The 25,321-nt window shown below is 42.5% G+C and overlaps 1 protein-coding gene across 1 annotated transcript in view; it reads right to left on the minus strand.

The window, feature by feature from the left end:
• cntn4 (contactin 4) overlaps positions 1-25,321 on the minus strand; it is a 239,177-nt gene that overhangs the window by 58,928 nt on the left and 154,928 nt on the right. The window contains exons 10-11 of the mRNA XM_066663326.1: positions 19,177-19,306; positions 16,113-16,263 (exon numbers count right to left, since the gene is read on the minus strand). Of these exons, the coding sequence (XP_066519423.1) occupies positions 16,113-16,263; positions 19,177-19,306 (281 nt within the window). The remainder of the gene's footprint in view (positions 1-16,112; positions 16,264-19,176; positions 19,307-25,321) is intronic.

Below are 25,321 nucleotides of genomic sequence, written 5' to 3' on the forward strand. Positions count from 1 at the left end.
AAAACGGCATTGTAGGTCACTGCAAACAGAGGTTTTCAAGAACACTCTCCAAGGTGGGGATTTTTGAAAATGTCGTTGCCGATGTTCTCATGTGAATGAAAGAACTGGAGGCCACACAGCATGTTTTAGCTCCTCACTCCCTCCACAGAAAAATCATTATACTACAATGTGCATGCAACTAGCATTAGATTTCAGATTCCCTCATATGAATAAATATAAATGATGTATCACTGCACTGTTAAGATCTAGACTCAGTCATTTCATGATTTGCGTAGTGCACTCCAGAGGGAGTATGAAGTGATTTGTGATTAAACTTCCATGTGTCTCTCATGTGTTTTGGTGTATTGAGGTTTCCTTTTAAGAGGTAGTATGGCCCCCTACTGGACTGGCATGATAATGCAGCCATTTTTGTATTCATTTGCATAGGAATATTTTCTAAAACAGAGAGAAAAATCTAAGATTTTAAAAAATAAATGGATCTGTGTGAACGAGGCCTCAAAAAGAGAAACTCCTGCAGATCATGAGGAAAAAATACAGAGAGGAGCCAAAACCTTATAAAAAAATAATAATAAAAATAAAGAAATAAATAAATCCAAAAGTTAGGCATCCCTTGGAAAAACACATATCCAGAGGAAAACATTGACTCAAAATGAGAACCTTTCTTAGAGCAATAGGGAGAACCACTAAAGGAACCAAGACTCAAAATGAGAACCCCCCTTAGAACAAGAAGAACTAATCTGCAGAACCAAGTCCCAACGTGTTAAATCAGCCCCTCATGACTGACCTTGACAGAACAAGTAAAAGAACCACTGGGAGGAGCCAAGACTCAACAAAGACTTCTTCTCTGGCCGAGTGCTGAAAGGAAATAATGAGGAGCAATGGTGAATAATGGATTAAAGATCAGAAATATTCAATACGGAACAGATGTGAGTCACTGATTGGACAGAAGTGATGGGACTACCCAATGAAAGCAGTGATGGCTGATCGCTGGGAGGTTAATGTGGGTGTGTAAAGGACTCTGTGTGGTTTGATGCAGATGAATGAAGCCTAAAGGACTTATTTGTAGGAGAAGATAAAGAACCAGAAAATAAACTGGACGTGACAGAGATCTGTAGACCCCTGGAGGACTCCGTTCCTGCAGAAGTTTCTAAAAACCCACTTAACATATTATAACCCCCCCTTGACCTGCCTGCAATTAACTCTGAGTATCCATGGTGTAAATATGTAAACATAACATTAGCAGTGGTCAATATGCTGTCTAACGTTGATTGACCAATTGACGGCTCAGAGCAATCCATACGTATGGATCGTCTGTGGCTCAGCTCCATCACACGCCGTATCAAATTATACCTTGCTGCTTAAAGAGGAAAAAAGGTGACCTACACTCATAATAATGGATAATACCACCTTAAAACATGGCGTCATACTTGATACACAGCAACATAGAAGCATAAATAAAAGTCTATGCGCTCTATTACTTCTATTGTCACATTTCACCTTAAATTTTGCAGCAATATATATTTTGGCCCCTAAGCATGACACTGCACCGTTTAAGGTGGAATGGAATATCTGGACAAGAAGTATGGCATGTAACTGTTGCACCATTTAAGGTGGATTTGAATATTATATTAAGGTGCTAAGGCCCCATAATGTTACTGCTGCATCATTTAAGGTGGAATGGATAATTCTGTCAAGAAGCTTATGCACCTGTTTCATAATTTATGTTGGAATTGAAAATGCATCAGAATGTATATTTGCACCATTTAAGGTGGAATGGAAAATTCCAGACTGCACTAGAATGTAAATGTTGGATCATTTAAAGTGGAATAGAAAGGTCTATTAAAAATGTTTCAGCTACTTTCAGGTTTTGACATTATTTTCCAACAGAGCCATGTCCGGACTTGTCTCCTGAAGTTGGATGGTTTTGGCCAATTGTCTCCATCAAGCTGCATTACTAACAAATTTATATCACACTCCACAAACATGATGCGTGTTGGCCTCTGTAGTGTTAAAATCCAGAATGTTAGAACTGGGAGGTGGGAGTTTGTGCGAACAAACGGAAAGCTTCGGGGCATGTTCCAATCCTCTGTTGAGTCCGGTTGCGTTGCCCTTCACTCGACATTCATACGATTAAACATCCCCAAGTTCCCTGCCGAGCAGGCGGAGGCCAAAGTTACAGCGAAGAACACAAGCATGGACACGTAAACACATTGTATCTCTGTCCCCCACCTCCTCTCAAGGTGAGAGAAGTTTGGATAGTCGTTCATAATCGAGCACAAGTCTCCCAGATGCTTCATTACAACAGAGGACGCAGTGGAAGGAGATGAGGGGTGACATTTAGAAACCTGACGAAAACATGCTTTAATAAAGAGCTTGTTGGTTAAGTAGGAGACACATCTCCCTGCGCTGCAGTGTTATTAAGCTGGAGCTGCTATTACACCAGCTGTTTCCCACAGGAGTTTGGTATTGGATTAGCAGGGTTTTTTCTTAGTTTGACTGACGCTGTGATTGAGAAAAAGAAAATAATAAAATAAAAACAGGTCCACATTTAAGTGCAACACAGAAAATCTAATTATAGTCCAGTTCAGATCTAACAAGATAGTAGTGAGTGGACGGGACGTAATTAGATGAGTAAATGGATCTTGTCCATGGAGTGTGTCCTCTGAAAGCTCAGTGACAGTGACGATGCTTCGTCGTCCTCCTCCTCTGAGCTCAGAGCTGAGCCTTGTTTCACCTGCAACCAGGCCTCAGTGGCAGATGTGCTTTTAAATGGAAATCTTTCTGACAGTAATCACTTCATGTCCTACAGTGTACAGTCGTCAAAGCTGACTCTCTCTCTCTCTCTCTCTCTCTCTCTCTCTCTCTCTCTCTCTCTCTCTCTCTCTTTCTCTCTCTCTGAGGGCCTGTAGGTACACACTGGTCTGGAAGTCTTACATCAGCATTGCCTTCATTATTAGGAGACAGCTGTGACCTAAAAGTTTGAGACGCGGGCATGGGACCAAAATGCAGCTGGTGTGATTCCCCGGACCAGCAGGAAAAATGAGAGTGAGGGAATGAAGGATCAGTGATTTCTTCTACATCAACATCCACAGCAGACTTGCCTTTGAGCAAAGGACCAAGCCCTAACTTCTACCCAGGCACTGCCCGACACTGTCTGTGTGTGCTCATTATTCCTAATCACTAGTGTGTGCATGTGTGTATACCAGGAATATATCCCATTCCACAGACCAAAAACCTGTTACTACACTCGCATTGTGGGGACCAGCTGAACTCCACAATGTAAATCATGCAGTTTAAGAGGCTCGGGTTAAGGTTAGGATTAAACTAGTGGTTCTAATGCAAAAGTTAATGTTAAAATGAATGGATGTCTATTCAATGCCCCCACAATTCACATATACAAGACTGTGTGTCTGTATGTCTTCTCTACCACAAATGAGTGAAATGAAACAAAGATTTAAAGGAACGTTAGGTATTATTTTGACTTTAAAGTAATACTATGTAATATTTAACCTTAAAATTACTGATTTGATGCTTAACTGAGCTGTAACAGGGAGAACAGAGCCTCTGTCCTTGCTACTCTAGGCTCAGCACTGCAGAAACTGCACTGTGTAACATTTGGAGGAGGGTAGCCTAGTTTTCCTTTAAACAAAGCAAAGCTTCACAATTCCCTCAGCCAGTGCTAACTTCAGAGCTAATGATCAGTAATTTAACCAATTAGCATTATCTGATGCATCGACAGATACATTGACAGATGTCTCCTCTCACTTTGCAACTGTGTATCACTGTCCTTCAAGGTTTTGTGTGTTTGAGAATGCGGGAGTTGTTTCTAAAGCAGGAGGTGTTCAGCCCACACCTTTGAACCCTTTACTGCTCACTAGCAGCTCAATGATATCCACCTAAAGAACTTTCTAACTGTGTTTTCAGTCAGCTCAACAACCAATCAGCTCTAAGGAGCTGCTCACTGTTGAGGGCTTGTGTTTCTACAGGCATCTGAGCACAGCAATGATTTTTAAATGGGAGAGTGAGCATCAGACTGAACGCTGTCTCTACCCACTTTAAAATGCTGTTGGAAACTGGAGCCTGAACTGTTGTTGGTCAGGAGGCTTTAAAGGTTTCTCCTTGGTGTCTTTTTATCACCAAAGCACAGTGACTGGGTTAGTGCAGCTCTGCCTCGAGATCAAAAGGAAACAACGCCTAAATTTCCCTCTTAAATTGTATCATAATACATTCCCACTAACCTTTCATCTTCTTTAAAATACACGAGGCCTGTTCTCAGTGAGAGCAACGCCAGACGCTCCGACTCAAAATGAGAGTCAACCATTAGACCATCCTTTTCAAACCAGACCAAACCAGAACAAAAGCCTTCCATCCTCCACGTCCTCAAATTAATTTCCAGCGATGACTGGAGCCCCTCCAACCTGAGAGTACTGAGTGTGTGTGTGTGTGTGTGTGTGTGTGTTTGGACACAGTGGAACTCTTTGAGTTTTTGGATATCTCTACAGTGGCAGTGATAGGAGCCAGGTGTCGCTTTGTCTATGACACAAACACTGGGAAGAAGAATGCACAAAAATTCTGGCAACGATAAATATCGGGTCTAAACTGGCTCTTTCATTGTTGTTCAACAACATATCAACAGTTTCCTTCCTGTGCTCAGCTGAGACTCATAGCAGTGAAGTGATTTCTTCTTTCTTTCAGTCTTTCGTTCATTCATTCATCTTGTGTAATCACTTCATCTTGTTAAGTGTCATGGTGAAGTGACGTCGGTGTGTGGAAATATTCCTCTATTTACCAGGAACATTACACACAAGATATTCATAACTATGTGGATCATTAAGGAATACAATCTTTCATAACACCTTAAAAAACACACAGTAACATTAACTGGTTCAGTACCACCTTAAAGACACAACATTCTGTTTCATTCACAGCACAATAAGAAAGTCATCATAAAGCACACTGATGTATAAAGCGTGATTAAAAACTTATGAAATTAAATCTGCTTTAATTTGCCACTTTTATTAGAATTATTGGCTCCTCCTTAAATTTTAAAACAGTTCATATTCACATGCCTTCACCTGGCTGTTAGAATGTAACAACTGCAGCTTTAAGGTGGAGCAAAAAATCTATGAAGGAACGTATGCAACAGAATGCTATTGCTGAGAAAATTAAGGTGGAGGTAAGAATCAGATTAAAAAATTAGGCACCAAAGTTTGTTATATACATTTTGGGGTTTGTTTCAGCCAAGAATTATGGTTTTGGTGCTTCACTAAAATGAATGTATCCACAGACAGTAGAGACACTCCACGTGTCTGCTTTTTGTTTATAATGTGAGGGGTTCTAAAATGGTCCCAGGAGGTCACAAGAGTGATTGTGCAAAACATAATGAGGCCCATTCGTCCTTGATAGCATGACGTAAATGATTAGTGCACACTGACCGACCAATCAGTATTCCTTATTAAACCCGCTGTCTCCACCCATTTCTCCAGCTTTGACAGACAGAACTCACAGGGGAACTAGGGGGCGCTGCTGGCTCCCGCTGCTGTACACATTCCATACTCCATTAACACAGAAGGATTTGTGTGGATCAATCTGTATCGGTTGCATTTTAGAGACCACTGGACATTAAAGTAAGAGTCATCCATAGACGATTCCTAAATTGGGAGCTTGTATCTGATTGGCTCTGCTGGATGTCAGTGGGTGGTTTCTAAATCAGGAGGCTGTGTCTGATTGGTTGTCAGTGTTGCTCTTCTGCAGATGCTCTTTGGACCGATGGCCTTAAATGAACTGTTCTTTTGTAGATCTGTCTCTTCTGATTCCCCTGTGCACATTTAATGATATCAGAATCATTGTGACGGATTGCTGATTTGTTTGGTGGATTGGAGACTCAAAAGTGTCCGTAGGTGTGAGTGTGTGAGTGAATGTGTGAGTGTGTGTTGCCCTGTGAAGGACTGGTGCCCCCTCCAGGATGTGTTCCCGCCTTGCGCCCAGTGATTCTGGGTAGGCTCCGGACACACCGTGACCCTGAACTGGAAGTGTTACAGACAATGAATGAATAAATGAATGAACTTTCTACATTATTCCTTGTGTTTTTAATTGATAATGTGCAATTATTTGTCATTGTACAACAAAATGCGTCTTCTGCATTTTAACCCAGCTATGGCAATGAACACACACACACACACACACACACACACATTAGTGAACTAGAGGTTGTGAACACACACCCAGAGCAGCGGGCAGCCATCCCCAGCACCCAGGGAGCATTTGGGGGTTCAGTGCCTTGCTCAAGGGTACTTCAGCCATGGAGGTTCCTGCCAGTCCTGGGGATCGACTTCCGGTACCAAGCCCGGTCTCTAACCATTAGGCAAAGGCTGCCCCATTTATTTTTCTGTGAATAAAACCACTATAATAGGGTCATTTAGTCACCAGTGTACTGATCTACACACAACAGTCACCACTGCATGACCAGTAGACCTACAATAGTGTATTTCAACGACTCCTCCTACATACAGCCTTGTTATTAAAAGAGTCGTGGGGTTGTGAGGTTGAGAGGTTCGTTTCCCCATAAAGAGGTTACACTGTGAAACAGGTTAAAACCTCCTAATGTGAATGAAAGGGAAAATAATGGTTAACCTGAGAGAGAGAGAGAAACTGTTTTGTCTTATAACACCCTACACCTACCATGAAGCTGAGAGTATTCTCCATTTGTATTTGGACACAGTCAAGTCTGTGAAGGCTCAATGTGTTGTAAACATTTCTAATTCCATTTTCTACTGAAGTGAAAGTCACTCATCAGTGCAGACCACAGTCACATGCTGTAAATTTAAAGGCTAGGCCAGTAGCCGCTTTCACACTGTGCCGTTCCCACTCTTCATGCTCTTTATCCTAAGGCTCTGGATGTATAATCCAGGGGAAACCAGCCTCTGACCGCGGTAATGAAGTCCCTTGGGTTGTGGAGAGGACAGTGTTGTAGCTAGTGAGAATCTTGTTGGAAACTACTGCTCATTACACACGCAACGTGTTTTTACTGCGTCAGAATTTGTGTAGTAGTAAAACTAACTAAACTCAAATGAGCTGTCATTTTACCAACATCAACATAAAATAAATAACATTTTATTCGTGTTCGGTGGGGGGGGGGTTTCAGAGTTAATGCTTTTTCATGGTTTCAAGGGGAAAAGTGGGGTAATAAACTTAGCAGGGCAACAGATGGACTACAGCCTGTAACTGTGCTCCTGGGTGGTGAGTGGAGCAGAGAGAATGGTAGGTGTTCCTAATCCAGTGATCGTTCAGTGTGTATGTGCGTCCTTCCTGAGCCAGCATGAGTCTTTCTGTCTCTTAGTGACTGACCACTGTGGTCACGCACAGTCAGCCCTGACTAAACAGGAGGGCAACATCATCTGTGAAACAGCCTGCAGTGTCAGCTCCAAGATGTCATCATGCCCTTAATCCTGTCTTCAGCACACAACACAACAACAGAGGAGTGGATGACTGCGGACCATCTGAAATTCTTTATTTTTTTCTGGTTTATCATTATTATTATTATTATATAGTATAGTCCATATCGTCAGTGGCCTGCTGAGACTCAGTTTCAGTCTGACTGAATGACTAAATGATTTGCTAGTTAATGAAACCAATGCAATTCATTTTCACTATATGACTGAATATGGTGTTCTCCCTGTGTCTGTGTGGGTTTCCTCCGGGTGACTGTCTGTGAGGAGTGTGGTGTGTTCTCCCTGTGTCTGCGTGGGTTTCCTCCGGGTGACTGTCTGTGAGGAGTGTGGTGTGTTCTCCCTGTGTCTGCGTGGGTTTCCTCCGGGTGACTGTCTGTGAGGAGTGTGGTGTGTTCTCCCTGTGTCTGCGTGGGTTTCCTCCGGGTGACTGTCTGTGAGGAGTGTGGTGTGTTCTCTCTGTGTCTGCGTGGGTTTCCTCCGGGTGACTGTCTGTGAGGAGTGTGGTGTGTTCTCCCTGTGTCTGTGTGGGTTTCCTCCGGGTGACTGTCTGTGAGGAGTGTGGTGTGTTCTCCTTGTGTCTGCGTGGGTTTCCTCCAGGTGACTGTCTGTGAGGAGTGTGGTGTGTTCTCCCTGTGTCTGCGTGGGTTTCCTCCGGGTGACTGTCTGTGAGGAGTGTGGTGTGTTCTCCCTGTGTCTGCGTGGGTTTCCTCCGGGTGACTGTCTGTGAGGAGTGTGGTGTGTTCTCCCTGTGTCTGCGTGGGTTTCCTCCGGGTGACTGTCTGTGAGGAGTGTGGTGTGTTCTCCCTGTGTCTGCGTGGGTTTCCTCCGGGTGACTGTCTGTGAGGAGTGTGGTGTGTTCTCCCTGTGTCTGCGTGGGTTTCCTCCAGGTGACTGTCTGTGAGGAGTGTGGTGTGTTCTCCCTGTGTCTGCGTGGGTTTCCTCCGGGTGACTGTCTGTGAGGAGTGTGGTGTGTTCTCCCTGTGTCTGCGTGGGTTTCCTCCGGGTGCTCTGGTTTCCTCCCAGAGTCCCAAAACACACGTTGGTAGGTGGATTGGAAATGTCCGCAGGTGTGAGTGTGTGAGTGAATGTGTAATAAGGGTTACAGATAATGAATCAATGAATGAATGTATGAATGAATAAATGAATGACTGTATATGTTCCAGTAACTACACTAAAGTCTTCCCCCAAAGAGAAGAAGCTGTTACTGCAGCAAACTCCCTGTTAATACACTTTATATCAGGAAAGACACAGACACCTCCAGAATCCTGTTCTGACTGACAGAGTGGCTGCAAGAATGCCTGCTTTTGTCTTTCTTGTGGTGTATTATTATTATTTATCTTCCGGCAGTGTGTGGAGTTTAAGGCACACACCACATCTGTCCACACCAGCAGTAAAAAAAAAAATCAAAAGAAAATCATCAGTTTGGAAACAGCAGCAACAAAACATCACCAGATAAAGATTAGCACCGAAACATCAGGATCACAACACCACAGCTGGATAAATATCAGCCCTAAAACATCTGCAACAAATCATCAGGAGATAAAGACTAATTAATTAATTAATTCATTCATTCACTGTCTGTAACAACACACACAGAAAATTCACCAGTGAAAAAGTGGGAGGGGTTATTGTTTCCTACCCTTCTTCAAAAGTTACATAGTCCAGTTTCTGCAGCCTAGAGTAGCTGTAATTTAAGGTAAAAATATTTAGTATTCCTTTAAATCAACATGATTAGTGTTAAATGTGTTACAGTGTTACAGAGTGTTACAGTTTAAAACTCAATGTGTTAATTTAACATTAATAGTATTGATTTAACACTGGTGGATTTGCTGTGTATCAGAACCCAAAAATCTGCAAAACAAACTTCACAGGGCAAAAATAAGCACCGAAACATCAGCACCGTAACAGCAGAACTGAACTATCAGCGGAAGAACAGCGGGGGAATGTCCAAAGGAATGGAACAACAGTGTAAGAATGTCAGCACTGAATCGCCAAAACTGAAACATCAGCACCAAAAGTGCAGCGCCAAAGCATCCGCAACACAGTGTCAGCAATAACTCATCTGCAACAAATATTCATCCCCTATAAACATCACCAAAACATCAATATCAAACACATCTGAACATCGGCTGCGAAACATCAGCAGTTTTCTTCACATTTTTGGAAATATTATTATTATTATTATTATTATTATTATTATTATTAGTAGTAGTAGTAGTAGTAGTAGTAGTAGTAGCAGTAGTAGTAGTAGTAGTAACAGTATTATACCCCAGCAGAATGTAGTGTGTGATGTTTAAAAGGATCTCTGCTTATAGCTGAAAACTGACACATACACTTCTCTTCTCTCTCTCTCTCTCTCTCTCTCTCTCTCTCTCTCTCTCTCTCTCTCTCACTCTCTCCAGTAGTGAAAAACAGGAACAGAGGGAAGAGAAAGAGGGAGGGAGGGGGTTGTTGCGTGACTATGAAGATGAATTACCTACCGGTGACACGACTCTCCTCCTTCCAGCTCCGCAGAGGAGCGCTCACGCAATTAAGGCAATTAATCTTCCACAAAAAGAGTTCTCACACACACACACACACACACACACACACACACACACACACACACACACACACACACAATGCTCTGATCAGCATCAGCTCTCAGACAGGTGTGTACACTTCACTCTCCAGCACTGATCTGCATAAAATGAGCACGGCTGATTATTTGTTCGTCTTCAGCGTCACATGTGGTTAATGAGAGTGGCAGTGTATTTTTTTGTTGCTGCCTGAGTGTGGCATCCAGGTCAAAGGTTAAACAGCATTGGTGACAGTGACCGAGGCATCAAACCGAACAGGAGCTGAGCGGATGGATAATGAAACATGTACAGGTTGGATTCGTCCAGGTGAACTATTTTAACAGCACACCCAGGGAAATATGCACATTAGAATATCTATATTTATATATATATATATCTATATATGATGTGAATGATTCTTTAACAGTCATAGACCACACTTTTTATTTACTAATTTTCCTTTGGAACTAGCCAATCAGAATTTTTTTCATCCTTCAGCAGATAAGGAAGACATTAAGTGTCAGATCAACTACTCTCTCAAAGAAGAGAGATTTAAAAGAGAGAGTGAAAGAAATAAGACACAAAAACCATTCCATCAAATTTAAAAAAAGGCCAAATCAGCTCCACAATGCCTGTGCAGAAACATTAGTGCTGAAACGTCAGTGCTAAGTCATCAGTGCTGAAATGTCGGTGCTGAAACGTCAGTGCTAAGTCATCAGTGCTGAAATGTCAGTGCTAAAATGTCAATGTTGAATTGTCACTGCTGAAACGTCAGTGCTAAGACTTCAGTGCTGAAACGTCAGTGCTGAAACGACGGTGCTGAAACATTAGTGCTAAAACGTCAGTGCTGACACGTCGATGCTGAAACATGAGTGCTGAGACGTTGGTGCTGAAACGTCGATGCTGAAACATTAGTCCTGGGACGTCGGTGCCGAAACGCCAGTGCTGAAACGTCTGTGCTGAAATGTCAGTGCTGAAACGTCTGTGCTGAAATGTCTGTGCTGAAACGCCGGTGCTGAAACATTAGCGCTGAAATGTCGGTGCTGAAACTCCAGTGCTGAAATGTCTGTGCTGAAACGTCTGTGTTGAAACATTTGTGCTGAAAAATCAGTGCTGAAACATTAGTGCTGAAACTTCGGTGCTGAAACGTCTGTGCTGAAACGTCTGTGCTGAAATGTCGGTGCTGAAACATTGGTGCTGAAACATCAGTGCTGAAACTCCAGTGCTGAAACTCCAGTGCTGAAATGTCTGTGCTGAAATGTTGGTGCTGAAACATTGGTGCTGAAACATCGGTGCTGAAACGTCAGTGCTGAAACGTCTGTGCTGAAACGTCTGTGCTGAAACGTCTGTGTTGAAACATTTGTGCTGAAACATCAGTGCTGAAACGTCAGTGCTGAAACGTCAGTGCTGAAACGTCTGTGCTGAAACGTCGGTGCTGAAACGTCTGTGTTGAAACGTCAGTGCTGAAACGTCTGTGCTGAAACGTCTGTGTCGAAACATTTGTGCTGAAACGTCGGTGCTGAAACGTCTGTGTTGAAACATTGGTACTGAAACATCGGTGCTGAAACATCAGTGCTGAAACGTCAGTGCTGAAACGTCTGTGCTGAAACGTCTGTGTTGAAACATTTGTGCTGAAACGTTGGTGCTGAAACGTCTGTGTTGAAACATTGGTGCTGAAACATCGGTGCTGAAACGTCATTGCTGAAACGTCTGTGTTGAAATGTCGGTGCTGAAACATCGGTGCTGAAACGTCAGTGCTGAAACGTCTGTGCTGAAACGTCGGTGCTGAAACGTCTGTGTTAAAAACGTCAGTGCTGAAACGTCATTGCTGAAACGTCTGTGTTGAAATGTCGGTGCTGAAACATCGGTGCTGAAACGTCAGTGCTGAAACGTCTGTGCTGAAACGTCGGTGCTGAAACGTCTGTGTTAAAAACGTCAGTGCTGAAACGTCTGTGCTGAAACGTCTGTGTTGAAACGTCTGTGCTGAAACGTCGGTGCTGAAACGTCTGTGTTAAAAACGTCAGTGCTGAAACGTCTGTGCTGAAACGTCTGTGTTGAAACGTCTGTGCTGAAACGTCGGTGCTGAAACGTCTGTGTTAAAAATGCCAGTGCTGAAACGTCAGTGCTGAAACGTCTGTGCTGAAACGTCGGTGCTGAAACGTCTGTGTTAAAAACGTCAGTGCTGAAACGTCTGTGCTGAAACGTCTGTGTTGAAACATTTGTGCTGAAACGTCGGTGCTGAAACGTCTGTGTTGAAACATTGGTGCTGAAACATCGGTGCTGAAACATCAGTGCTGAAACGTCTGTGCTGAAACGTCTGTGTTGAAACATTGGTGCTGAAACATCGGTGCTGAAACATCGGTGCTGAAACGTCAGTGCTGAAACGTCTGTGCTGAAACGTCTGTGTTGAAACGTCTGTGTTGAAACATTTGTGCTGAAACGTCTGTGTTGAAACATTTGTGCTGAAACGTCGGTGCTGAAACGTCGGTGCTGAAACGTCGGTGCTGAAACGTCGGTGCTGAAACGTCGGTGCTGAAACATTGGTGCTGAAATGTTGGTGCTGAAACGTCGGTGCTGAAACGTAGGTGCTGTAACGTTGGTGCTGAAAAGTCGGTGCTGAAACGTCGGTTCTGAAACGTCGGTGCTGTAACGTCTGTGCTGAAAGATTAGTACTGAAATCCAGGTGCTGAAACATCAATGCTGAAACCAATGTTGAAATACATGAGGACTAAAGCATCAGTGGATGTCAGCAGAAATGCTCCAGTGCTGATCTACATAAACCGAGCACGGCTGATTATTTATTCGTCTCCAGCGTCACATGTGGTTAATGAGAGTGGCAGTGTTATTTTTGTTGCTGCCTGAGTGTGGCGTCCAGTTCAGAGGGTAAATGGCACTGAGGCGTCAGACCTAACGGGAGCTGATGGATCCACTCTAATGAAACGATCAGAGAGGCCACGGTGAAGGGGTGAACAGCAGTGTGTTATGGCTCTGATAATAAATGTTGACTGAAATATCCTGTTTAAAAGGACCATTAGAATGGCCCCAGAGCCCAGACCTCAGCATCACTGAGTGTGAGGCTGTGAGCAGAACGTCCCCCAGGTTCTGAGAGCGAGGTCTGGAGGAAAAGGGCAGAGCTCTCAGAGATGGAATGAAGTCTGAAAGTAATAAAGTCATCGACAACACAGCAGCAGTCAGACCTGAATATCTCTGAATGCTTCAGACAAACAATTCCATTTCTGACCCTTCTGGGTGTGTGTGTGTGTGTGTATCTGTGTATGTAGCGCTAGAAATCTACACATGTAAATGTTTTTCTCTTTGTCTGTCTGTCTGTGTGTGTGTGTGTGTGTGTGTTTGTGTGTGTGTGCGTATTCAAATTTGTGTGGTGTTGGAGTGTGTATGTCCATGGGCTCTATTTGGTGTGGAAAAATATACGTGGCTTTGTGTTTATATGTGTGGTCTGTGTGTGTGATCTCTGTGTGTGCGTGGCTGTGTGTGTGTGTGTGTGTGTGTGTGTGTGTGTGTGTGAGTGTGGTCGTAGATGGTCTGGTCCACACCCGGGAGCTGAAGAAGGGGAAAGTCAGCATTTTCCCAGAGATATATTCAGTCCTGCAGAAGTTCCCTGGCCGGCGTCCAGCTATTGACAATGCAATCCAACATTGTGACACGGCTTTAATCCGCCGCAATACAAGCTGCGACGCACATTCGCAACCTGTGATCTGTGCATTTTTCTCTTTAATTACCCCCATGTCTGGTAGCATCCAGGTGGCCCAGGGCATTTTGGTCGAAACTTCAAAACCAGTGTGAATACAGAAATGGAGATCCCATGAAGGCGGTCCTCTGTAAATACAGCGCGGTGGTGATGTATTGCTCCCGGCCGTCGGGGCAGAGGAGAGGATTCTGATGATGCACCTTTTGCTTCTGAAAGCAGAGGGTCAATATCTTCCACCATCTTCTAGATAAACAGCAGCCGTTTGTATAAACCACACACAGTAAACAATCAGTCCGTCCCACACCAGCGGGAATCTGCAACACACCGCAGGCCTTGGTACCAACTCAGAGATGGATCCTCATTTTCACTAGTAACCTGAACTAAGAACTGACCACTCCACACCACACCACAACACAGATCAAGAAACACACCGCACAGTTAAAAACAACTGTAGCCTCAGTTTTCAAAATGAAGGAATATAATTTATAGAAATGACAAGATTAATACAGTTCATTTGTTTTCCATGTCATTTGGCCTTTCCACATTAAATGTCACAGGGATTACATTCTCGTGCCTAACTTTCTTGTTACAATCTATCTGTCCACTTTAAACATTTAGTTTCACCAGTCCACCTTAAATGACAGAAATTACATGCTGGTGCCTAATTTTCTAATTCAGATTTCTCAGTCCAAATTAAATGTCAGATTACATCAGTCCACTTTAAAAGACATGTCAGTTTCATGCCAGTGCCTGATTATTTTATTCCATTTCACCAGTCCACTTTAAATGGACTGGTATTTAGGCTACGTTCACATTATTTGAATCTGATTTGACTTTTGCCGTCATGTAACACTGATCTGAGTTTTGGTAAATTCAGTGCAAATGCTTCTGCTTGTCCCCACAATGCACAATGTTACATTTTAAGATGTAGACACATGTCGTGTTAGGGTTAGTGATTAGTGAGTAGGGTAAGGGTTTAGGGTTAAGATTAAAAGCAGTGTAGGGGTTAGTGTCCCCAAATGCATGGAAGCAACGTGTATTTTGTCACTGTGTGTGAAGAGAGACACATATATTGAAAAACTGAAAGAGAACCCACCCACACACACACACACACACACACACACACAGAGCAGCTGAAGGACGAAGCAATAAAACCCAGATGCAAACACATAGCCACTTTGTTTGACAAGCACCAACACCAGCTTTGAATATGTAAACCATGAGTATCTCTTTCTGTCTTTCTCTCACTCTCTCTTTCACTCGTTCCATCTTTTAATTTCTCTTCTATTCTCTAACATTTGCTCTTTCTTACTGTCTCTCTGGCATTGTGTGTGTGTGTGTGTGTGTTTGTGTGCATGTGTGTGTGTGTGTGTGATGTAACCCTGTTGATTGGACCTGCTATCCTCTGTCACTCTTTTATTCTCAGAGGTCCGTGTGTTTGTTGATAACCCCCACACACTCAGACAGACAGACACACACACACACACACACAAATACTGAGGCTGATTAACACTTACACACATTGCTGAGAGCAATTAGCTCACACTCCACTCGCTCTACGTAAAAAAAAACAAACAAAAAAAACAAACAAACAAACAAAAAAAAAAACAACCGAGAGAAGAGAGGGGGCTTGAAAGAAAGAAAAAAGAATGAAGAATAGACAAATGCACACAAATAGAAAATCAGCAGATTTACTGCTGTATAGTTACACAGGTGTGTTAATATATATATATATATATAGTCCTAATGCAGTACTGAGTCTGATCTCTTAGAGACACACAATCTCCTTCAGTGATCAGTTCCTGCAGCTGGAGAAGATAGCTGAGAGTCAGAGTCAGGTTTTTTGTGGCCGTGAATAATAGAAAAGATACAACAAGCACATTAATCACTGAAACCTAGTCCTCATCCAAGCAGGAGTTATCAGACCTCCAGAACCCGCTGGAAAAACCCTGGAGATCAGATCTCACACCTCCACTCAGGAAACACAGGAGATCTGATCTCACACCCCTACTCAGAAGACACTGGAAATCTGATCTCACACGTCCACTCAGGAAACACTGGAGATCTGATCTCACACCTCTACTCAGAAGACACTGGAGATCTGATCTCACACATCCACTCAGGAAACACTGGAGATCTGATCTCACACCTCCACTCAGGAAACACTGGAGATCTGATCTCACACATCCACTCAGGAAACACTGGAGATCTGATCTCACACCTCCACTCAGGAAACACTGGAGATCTGATCTCACACCTCTACTCAGAAGACACTGGAGACCTGATCTCACACGTCCACTCAGGAAACACTGGAGATCTGATCTCACACCTCTACTCAGGTGACACTGGATATCTGATGTAGATCTTATCTCAGAAATGAGAAGCTGGAAATACCTGCTGTTCTCCATCAAAGTCTCGCTCCCTTTCCTCCAGGAGATTGTTCCTCTTGGAGACATTTTAGGTCTGCACTCGACCAGAACATCTCCTCCTTCCTTCACCAGAGTGTGGGTCTTCAGCAGGTTCCCCCCGAAATCTGGAGCCACCGCTGGAAACAAGACAAAGGGTGATTGGATGAGGTTCATCGCCAGTTACTTAACAGACTCAGCCCCAGGTTTACTCCAGATATTGAAGCACAGATGTGAGGATCTGATGGCATTCATCCACAGCAACATTATCAAGGTCAGACGCTGATGGTGGACAATCGTCGTGGATCACAAAGACCACCCCAACTCATCTTTAAAGTACTTGGGAGAGCTCCATCACTCCAGAGAATGCAATTCCACTGCTCCACATTCCTGTGCTGGGGGATTTATACCCCTCCTGCCATTGCTCACGTGCAGCTGCTTAAATGCTTCTCTGTAGAGTGGAGATCCAGAAATAATCATCCAACATCAGTACCTGGCCTCATTAAAGTTTGCCTTAATGCCATCAAATCTTCACAGCAATGTTCTGGTATCTAGTTTAAAGCCTTCCCAGAAGATTAGTCTAGCTCCTAATTTACACCCTTCAGTTCAAAAACACAATGTGTGTATTTTTTGTGTGTGTGTGTGTGTGTGTGTGTGTGTGTGTGTGTATTTGTGTGCTCCTGTGTGAGTAGGTGAGTTTGTGAATGCTTGTATCAATAAAAGCTCATTTTATATCACACTGTGGGGACCAAAACATACACACACACTGCAGGACATGGTACTTACATGGTATTTTACATTCGATTTGATGACCACAAGTTTGTCCCACCACATTAATGTGAAAACAGATTATAAGACTCTAATAATCTTAAGAGTTCTTAGAGTTATCATGTGTTTAGGGTTATATATGTTTAGGTTTAGGGTTAGGGTTGCACATAGGGTAAGGTTTAAGGTAAGTTAAGGTTTAGGGTTGGGTTTAAGGCAGCATTTCTCAAAGTGTGGGGCGTGTAGGTGCTGCAGGTGGGGTGCAATGAATCTGAAGAAATTAGCATTTCTTTATTAAGGAAAATGAATACATACACAATGTATGTCTCTTGGAATAATTTCACGGTAAAGGTGATGTAACACTTTATTTGTGTTATGATGATCCCACAATGCATAAAAACAAACTTGAATATGTGTGTGTGTGTGTGGGTGTGTGTGCGTGCCCATGCTCAGGTGAATGAGGCTCTGAAGGTTGAACTAAATATACACACCTTAATTACCACACATTCATTTTTATTGGGAAGAAAAACAAAAGGAAAATGTCACGTCCTTTCAGTCCCCCTCCCTCTCTCTCAGACGAGTGTTTACCATCACTTCCATGGAGAAAAACACACTTTAATTTAGTGAACTCATCTTCAATCCAGGTGAAATATTGAATATGTCTCAGACTGAGATCGCTGCATCATTATTTTTGCTTTTTCCAAACATTGTGTGTTTAATATTAACTTATCAAATTAAATGATCTCATTAAAATAAAAGATAAATAAGACAACTTTGAACATACGACTTAAAATGAGCAAAATTATGGACCAAAATAATGAGGGTTGAAGGAATAGTCAATCCCTCTTTGGCACTGGAAAGACACACACACACACACACACACACTCAATCAGAGCAGTTGGCATCCACCTCAATCCCAGGGTGAATTTCCGGGTTGGCCTGCTCATAGGCACCTGGGCTGTGGGTGTTGAGGGATGAGAAAGTGCTGTTCCTTCACCCCACCCCCGCCCCTCATTTTTCCAGCCAAATGAACTAATTTATGCTCCATATAGTGGGTCACTCACAGTAGGTCAGCCTTTCAAACAATAGGGTGAGAACAACAACTCTGATCCACGAAGACCTCTAGGTGTCAGTGGAATTCCTGTTTAATATCACAATGAATCACAAAAGAAAATGACTGATTGCACCTTTAATCCACGTATGAAGGATATGAAGGAAACTAATATATATATAGTCTACATTTAATTTTATTTCACCTACAAAGGCATACTTTTTGAATGTGTGTGTATGTGTGTGTGTGTGTGTGTGTACTAAGTATATTTCCCTGAATGTATATTATTGATTTTTTGTTTTTTAAGAGAGGGACCAGCACAAAACACAATGATACATAAGATCAAACGTCCTCCAGCGAGGTGAGAACTCAGGAGAGGACAGAGTGTCATCTGCCTGTGGTGCTGAGGGGCTGTAAATATGAGAACGACATTAAAATGGTCACACACACACACACACACACACACACACACACACACACACACTCACACACACAGATGCACAGTCTTGTCTCTGTGGTTTTAGGGGACATTACATAGACCTCCATTCACATTGTGGACATTTCTACTGTAACCTTAACCATAACGATTAGTAACTTTTACACTAAATCTAAACCTAATCCAAACCTTTACCCTAAACCTAACCCCAGCATTGACCCTTACTCTTACGTTTACTATAACACCTTAACCCCAGCCTTACTTTAATCCTTAACTTACCATTACCCTAATATTTACTGTAAACTAAACCCACTAAACCTGAGCCTAAATCACAAACTAAACCTAAACCTTACCACAACCCTGACACTTACTCTAATCCTAATCCTTACACTAAGTGTAGAAAAATCTTTTTCCTTAAAATATGTTGATATACATTATGAAGCCATTATGAAGCCAACCTACAGTGCATTCAGTCGTTTTCTCTAGAGATATTTTACAATCCTTACACTGACCCCTAGTGGTCTGGATGTATCAGAGGCTCAGCCACTAGGTGTCAGCTTTACAGCTGTTTTATAACATGAGGAAAAATCACTGGAGAAATGACAGAGCGCTCCTATAGCACAAGAAATAAAGGTTCAGACTAAACTAACCATCTGATAATGTTCTAACTCGGAATTGAACCTGAGAAACATTCAGTATTTCAGAGACACTGCAACCGATTTATCTTGGAATGCCATATTTTTGTGGGATGTGCTCTGGTTTATTGTTTACAGTTATAAAGAACGTAAATATTCAGCTTACCGATGACTCTGAGCTCGGCGTTGGAGTACACCTCTCCGTATTTATTCCCCGCCACGCATTGGTAAATTCCAGCGTCAGACAGCTCCAGGCGGCTGATGGACAGAGCGCCATTAACCACCTGCACTCTTTCCTGCACAGAACAAAGACAGATTTCTCTGGTAAGGGTCTCTTAGTGAGATTGCTAATCTGCATAAAAGCGTTGGCCATCCAGGAGTGTGAGTTATGTCCACGACCTGATGGACGCCGCCAGCCATAAATCTGGGCCTTTGCTGTTAATGGGGAGAGTGTGACTGATGTGTGTGTGTGTGTGTGTGTGTGTGTGTGTGTGTGTGTGTGTGTGTGTGTGTGTGTTGAAAGAACGTATAGCAGGATGAGGCTCAGAAAGGTGGTAAAATACGACAGTCATAAATCTGTACAGTTTATGATGTGGAAATATGGCCCGACGCTGAACATGAAAAAGAAAGAGGTGGGGAGGGGGGTTCGAGTGAGAGAGAGAGAGAGAGAGAGAGAGAGTGAGAGAGAGAGAGAGAGAGAGAGAGAGAGAGTGCGAGAGAGAGAGAAATAGAAAGAATGAGTGAGGAGAGGAGGAGAAGGTAAGCCAGGCTTATATCTCTAAGCTGACAGTTTTATGACAGCTCTAATACTCTCAGAACTGAGGGTTATCTCAAGTTTGTGTCCCTCGTATCAACCCTGCCCACACATGTCTGACCAGAGTCTGTCTGACCGATAATTAAACATGAATAAATCACATTTTAGAGCCCAAACACAGCAGGAAAACACAGCGTCTTCACCGGACGGCCCGGACATTTGGTCATTTCTGGTTATATTTAGATTGCCATTAGTGAGATTGGTTTGGAACTACATAAAACACATAAAACTACACAAACAATATGAAGGGGATCATTTTTAAGAGAAGATATTGTAAAACCATCCAATACCATACAGACAGTTTTCTGTGTGCTGCCTATGTCAAGAAACACAGGGTGAATTGAGACCTTCTGATTGTGCTCTGATGTCAAGTGCAGAGTTTTAGATTTGCCCCGCTCTTGTCAAGAGTCTGTCCAATCACAGCGCTGGATCAGTGAGAGCACAAAGACGAGGTTAAACGCAGCACAACAGACACAACAAGTGCGGAGAAATAAGAGCACTGAGTAAAAACGGAGAAGAAAGAGAACCAAGCAAAAATCCAGAGCTTCTGCTCCTCGCTCCTCACTGCTGTGCGCTCGGGGTCGGGGTGAACAGCGAGTGGCTCATTATCATTTAAAGGAACAGGTGCTGAAAGCGGGCGTTCTGAACAGGGCTGTTTACACAGGGGGATAACACTGCTGTGGGTTTTGATCTTGTGGTATTTTGACCAAAGCAGGTCAAAGCAGTATTCACTCGTGGAAAAGGGAGTATGACATGTTCTTTTTATTAATTAAAGGAATGACAAATGTGTGCATGTAACCCACTGATTTTTGGTAATCTTTACTGTGCGGTTCATGAGCGTTTCTTAGGGTACCATACGATGTTTTGAAAATAAAATAAAATGTACAATGGTAGAATTATTATCTGTAACTCAGGGTATAGAAGATGGCTCCCTGAGGGTCCTAACCCAGTGATAAGTGTTTGTACCCTAGGAGGTACAGTGTGGTCCCCTTCTCTCTCAGAGTGTAGAGAATGTGTTGAGGATGTGTGTACATGGAGCAAGTATTCCACTACTCCATATATTCTTAGTTTGCCACATTCTATGTCCAAAAGTGTCTAGACAGCTGTTATTAATAATTTTAGCTACACAAGATGTCTAAGATGACCAAACCTGTAGACCCATGGTGTGTCCTAAATGCACTGTGATGCTAAAATCCTCTCAGAAACCCATTCCAGGCTGAAACTGAGAGCCAAGGACATTTAGTCTGGAGTTAGCAGCTGCCATGCAGTAAATGTGACATCAGAGTCACTACTGCAGTGTTTCAGTGAAGTCTCCTGTTTGGGAAAGGCATGATTGTATATTCTATTGACTAATGTCACCCCTGGTGAACCGGTAAATCCTTGATTGGGTCACAGTGCTTGGTTTAGCCTTTCCCATTTGTTTGCCTTTGATTTTTCCATGGAATAAAGGAATAAATGAAGGAAAGAATGAATAAATCAATGTTAAGACTATTGCAATCTCCAAATGTCATTGTCAACATCAGCGCTGTAATCAATGTGATAAGGAAAGGTCAGCGATGGCGGAGAAGTGGGCGGCGGCTCGTTGGGTTCTTCATTACGTTTAATCAATGAGGACCTTTCCTCCGTGGTGGAACATGGCACTGCTGAGGTGGACCTGATGGAAACTGCCCTGCATCCATTTGGAGGATTGACTCTTTAACAATGCTACATTCATTAGGCTTTATAATGCATTTAAGGCATTAAACTGAAATGGCCTCTCTGTTTCTACACCATTCTCCCAGCCCCACTGACCACACAGGAGAACTTAGTAGTTCTACAGTTACAGGCTGTAGTCTATTTGTTGCACTGCATACTTTGTTATCCCTTTCACCCGGCTCTTCAATGCCCACAGAGCAGGTATGATTTGGTGGTACAAGTGGATCAGGCACAGCAGTGCTGCTGGAGTTTTTAAACTCCTCAGTATCTGGACTTAGAACAGTCCACTGACCAAAAACAGCCAGCTGACGAGCGACACACACTGTGCAGCGAAAGATGAGCTACTGTCTCTGACTTTACATCTACAAGGTGGACCAACGAGGGAGGAGTGTCTCACAGAGTGGCCAGTGAGTGGACATTTCCACACAATTAACCACAACTTTATCAATGTTTTCAGGCTTTAAACATTGTGTAAATTGCAGTGCACTAATTTCACTTGTGACCTCTAATGTTTAAAACACACAGAGCTTCAAAGCGTCCAGTGAGAGCCTCTAAAACTGGAAACTGTCCACACTGGGAGGGACGGGGTTAAATTCAGACGCATTATCCTGAGTGTTAACTTTGCCGATCAGTTTAATTCAGCAGAAGGCGTGCAGATGGTCCCCCTCAGGTCCCCCTCCATGTAAAACTGCTGATTAAAGTGGACCGTCACGCTTAATTAATAGTGCTATCTGAGCGGCTGAGGACTGATATACGCTTCTCTCCCACTCCTCGGCCTGGAGCTCACACTCTCTCTCTCTCTCTATCTCTCTCTCTCTCTCTCTCTCTCTCTCTCTCTCTCTCTCTCTCTCTCTTCTCTCTCTCTCTCTCTCTCTCTCTCTCTCTCTCTCTCTCTGTTCTGTACTTTCTCTCTTTCTGCTGACACTACCTTGACACCAGCTCAGGGAAACATAGCAACTTGGGACACCATAGACAATATCTGGCAGGGAGCAGCAAAAGTGGCATCAGGCTTCCTGCTAATATCTTCAAACTGACGCAGTTTCAATAGGAAATGTTGTCATATTTTACACAGACTGTTCTCCACAACACTAGAGGGCACCAGAGTAGTGCTAACAGTCAACAGTTTTGTCGCTTTCTAACACTTCTTTCAACCACTTCATCTTCATTAACACAAACAGCTGCTTTGAAATTTCAGCTTGTTTTAAATCTGGAACATGACTGAAAATAGAAATAGTGTGTTTTTTATGATGAAAAGAGTATTAGTGAAGTGACCTTAGGTGACAGTACAAACAACTGAATATCAGTAATTCATTCATTCATTCGTTGTCACGGATGGGTCCGGAGGAATTACTGGGCGCAAGGCAGGAACACACCCTGGGGGGGGGGAGGTGCCAGTCCTTCACAGTGAGCATGAGATACTATTTTCATTCATTCATTTTCTGTAACATTGTCCAGAGCACCCCTGGAATCATTAGGCACATGACAGGAACACAACACTTTTGAGTCACCAATCCACCAATCCACCTACCAACGTGTGTTTTTGGACTGTGGGAGGAAACCGGAGCACCCGGAGGAAACCCACGCAGACACAGGGAGAACACACCACACTCCTCACAGACAGTCACCCGGAGGAAACCCACGCAGACACAGGGAGGACACACCACACTCCTCACAGACAGTCACCCGGAGGAAACCCACCCAGACACAGGGAGAACACACAGGACTCGAACCCACAACCTCCAGGTCCCTGGAGCTGTGACAGAGACACTACCTGCTGCACCATGTGACGCCCCAAGATCAGTAATATTCACTAAATTAATAAAGCTAAATAAGGGCGAGTGAAAAGTTTTTCAAACACAATGGGAGTGGGTAGAATGCAGGTCACTCAAGTTACCATTACTTAAAGTAGGACAGTTATAATGGTACTTGTGGACTAGAAGTAATCAAACTGACCTACATCTCTATTGCACTGGAATGACAACCTACGATCTGTAAATCCCAAAATACATTTGTTTTTGAGTGACTGGTCCACTGGTTCGGTTCATTTCTCATTACAGCATTTTTGTGTATAATTGTAATATGAAATTCAAACAGCCTGCTGTTTTTTTTTGTTTGTTTTTGATAATTTTATGGAAACTACACAAAAATATCTCAGAATAAAATATTATTTCATTTGACGATTGTTAGCATTGAAATCTCCAACTTTAAATCGTCTAATCCAAAACTGACACATAGTCTTGGATACAATATTATCCCCAAGAACAGAACAAATCCATCACATTCTTCTGCAGCACTTTTTTCTGATGGAACTCATAACGAATGCAGTGACCAATTAATTTTTCTCACTCATCGTTTTAATTAATTTTTTTTTTTATAAAATAAAAGTTTTCATTTTAATACAATGCATCAATTACCATACAATGACAAAAGAGAATGTTTGAAATTTGAATTATAATTATACATTAGACGAAAAACAAATTAAAATGCATTTGTTCACCTAATAGAACAAAGATATGTGACATCATACAGCCCTGGGACTGCGGCTATGTTCACACGTGGGTGAAATTGGCCCAAATCCAATTTCCAATAATTCAGTTTGGCTGTTCACACAGTCTTTGTAATGTGATCTTTTTCTGACATCAGTCTGAACAGACCACACTCCTGAACTGTCCACATGCACCTAATACAGTTCTTCACACACTGACCAGAGGGAATGGTCATTTTGAAATGAAGGAATGGAGGATGGACTGGTGATTTACTGCAGCACTCTACCACAGTGACCACTTTCCTTTTTCAAATGATGTTCTATGAGACAAATAGTGGATAATATGAAGAATTAAGAGAAAATGAAAACTTGAAATAATAAAAACTTGAAGTAAAATCACTGATAATCCAGAGGCTGCGTGTATGATTTATTTTTAACCTTTCTATGTGTGAACTGGGCATCTCTTACAAACATAGGCTTTCAAAGAGGAATGAGTTTAATATTTCAGTGATCCACATTTGAGCAGAGTTTATAACGACATGAAAATATAAAACTGAAAAAGACCTGCTGCAACATGGGATTATCTCATTTATAGTTTTTACAGAAACCGAATACCAATATTCACAAATTGTGTTTTCTCATAAACAAGTGACAGGGAACTGGATTTTGAACCTTTTTATTTCATTTTAGTTTCCTAATATTGTTCTTATTAAAATGAAAATTGCACCAGTTTCCATTCCCTGAATTCCTCAAACGAAATTGAAAATGCTTTGGATGATCTTACACATATCATTCCTCACTGTGTCGATCTTTCCCTCCTGGGAGTGTGAAATAAAGAGGAAGGTAGAGACAGATTAATGTCCAAGTGTCATGAATTCTGATCTGGCCGTTCTGACACTCTCAGAAAAACTGTCACTGTGATGGTACCGTTTGCTGCCAGCAAAGTAACACCATCCAGTGTAAATCTTCAGGGACCGTAAATGTACCAAAGTCTGTATACATTCTAAATTTGAAGTTGCTTTAATTTCATAAATCTTTCATTTATGTTTTCTATTTAAAGCAACACTAAGTTGTATGTGTCTCTTAAAATGACAGCTTCAAAATCATTGTGATGCTCCACTGACATGAAATAGGGAGAATAGAGCCTCAGTCAGTGCTGCACTGGGCTCAGCATTGCAGAAATGTAGCTATGTAACTTTTCGAGGAGGCTAGGACCCCAAATCTTGCCTGGTGTTCCTTTAAAACAGTTATATTAGATGCCAATAAGTTTCAAAGTATTTAAAGTATATTTCTATTTCAATATTCAATCATTTCCCC

This window comes from Hoplias malabaricus, chromosome 3, assembly GCF_029633855.1.
Source record: "Hoplias malabaricus isolate fHopMal1 chromosome 3, fHopMal1.hap1, whole genome shotgun sequence".
Classification (NCBI taxonomy): Eukaryota; Metazoa; Chordata; class Actinopteri; order Characiformes; family Erythrinidae; genus Hoplias; species Hoplias malabaricus.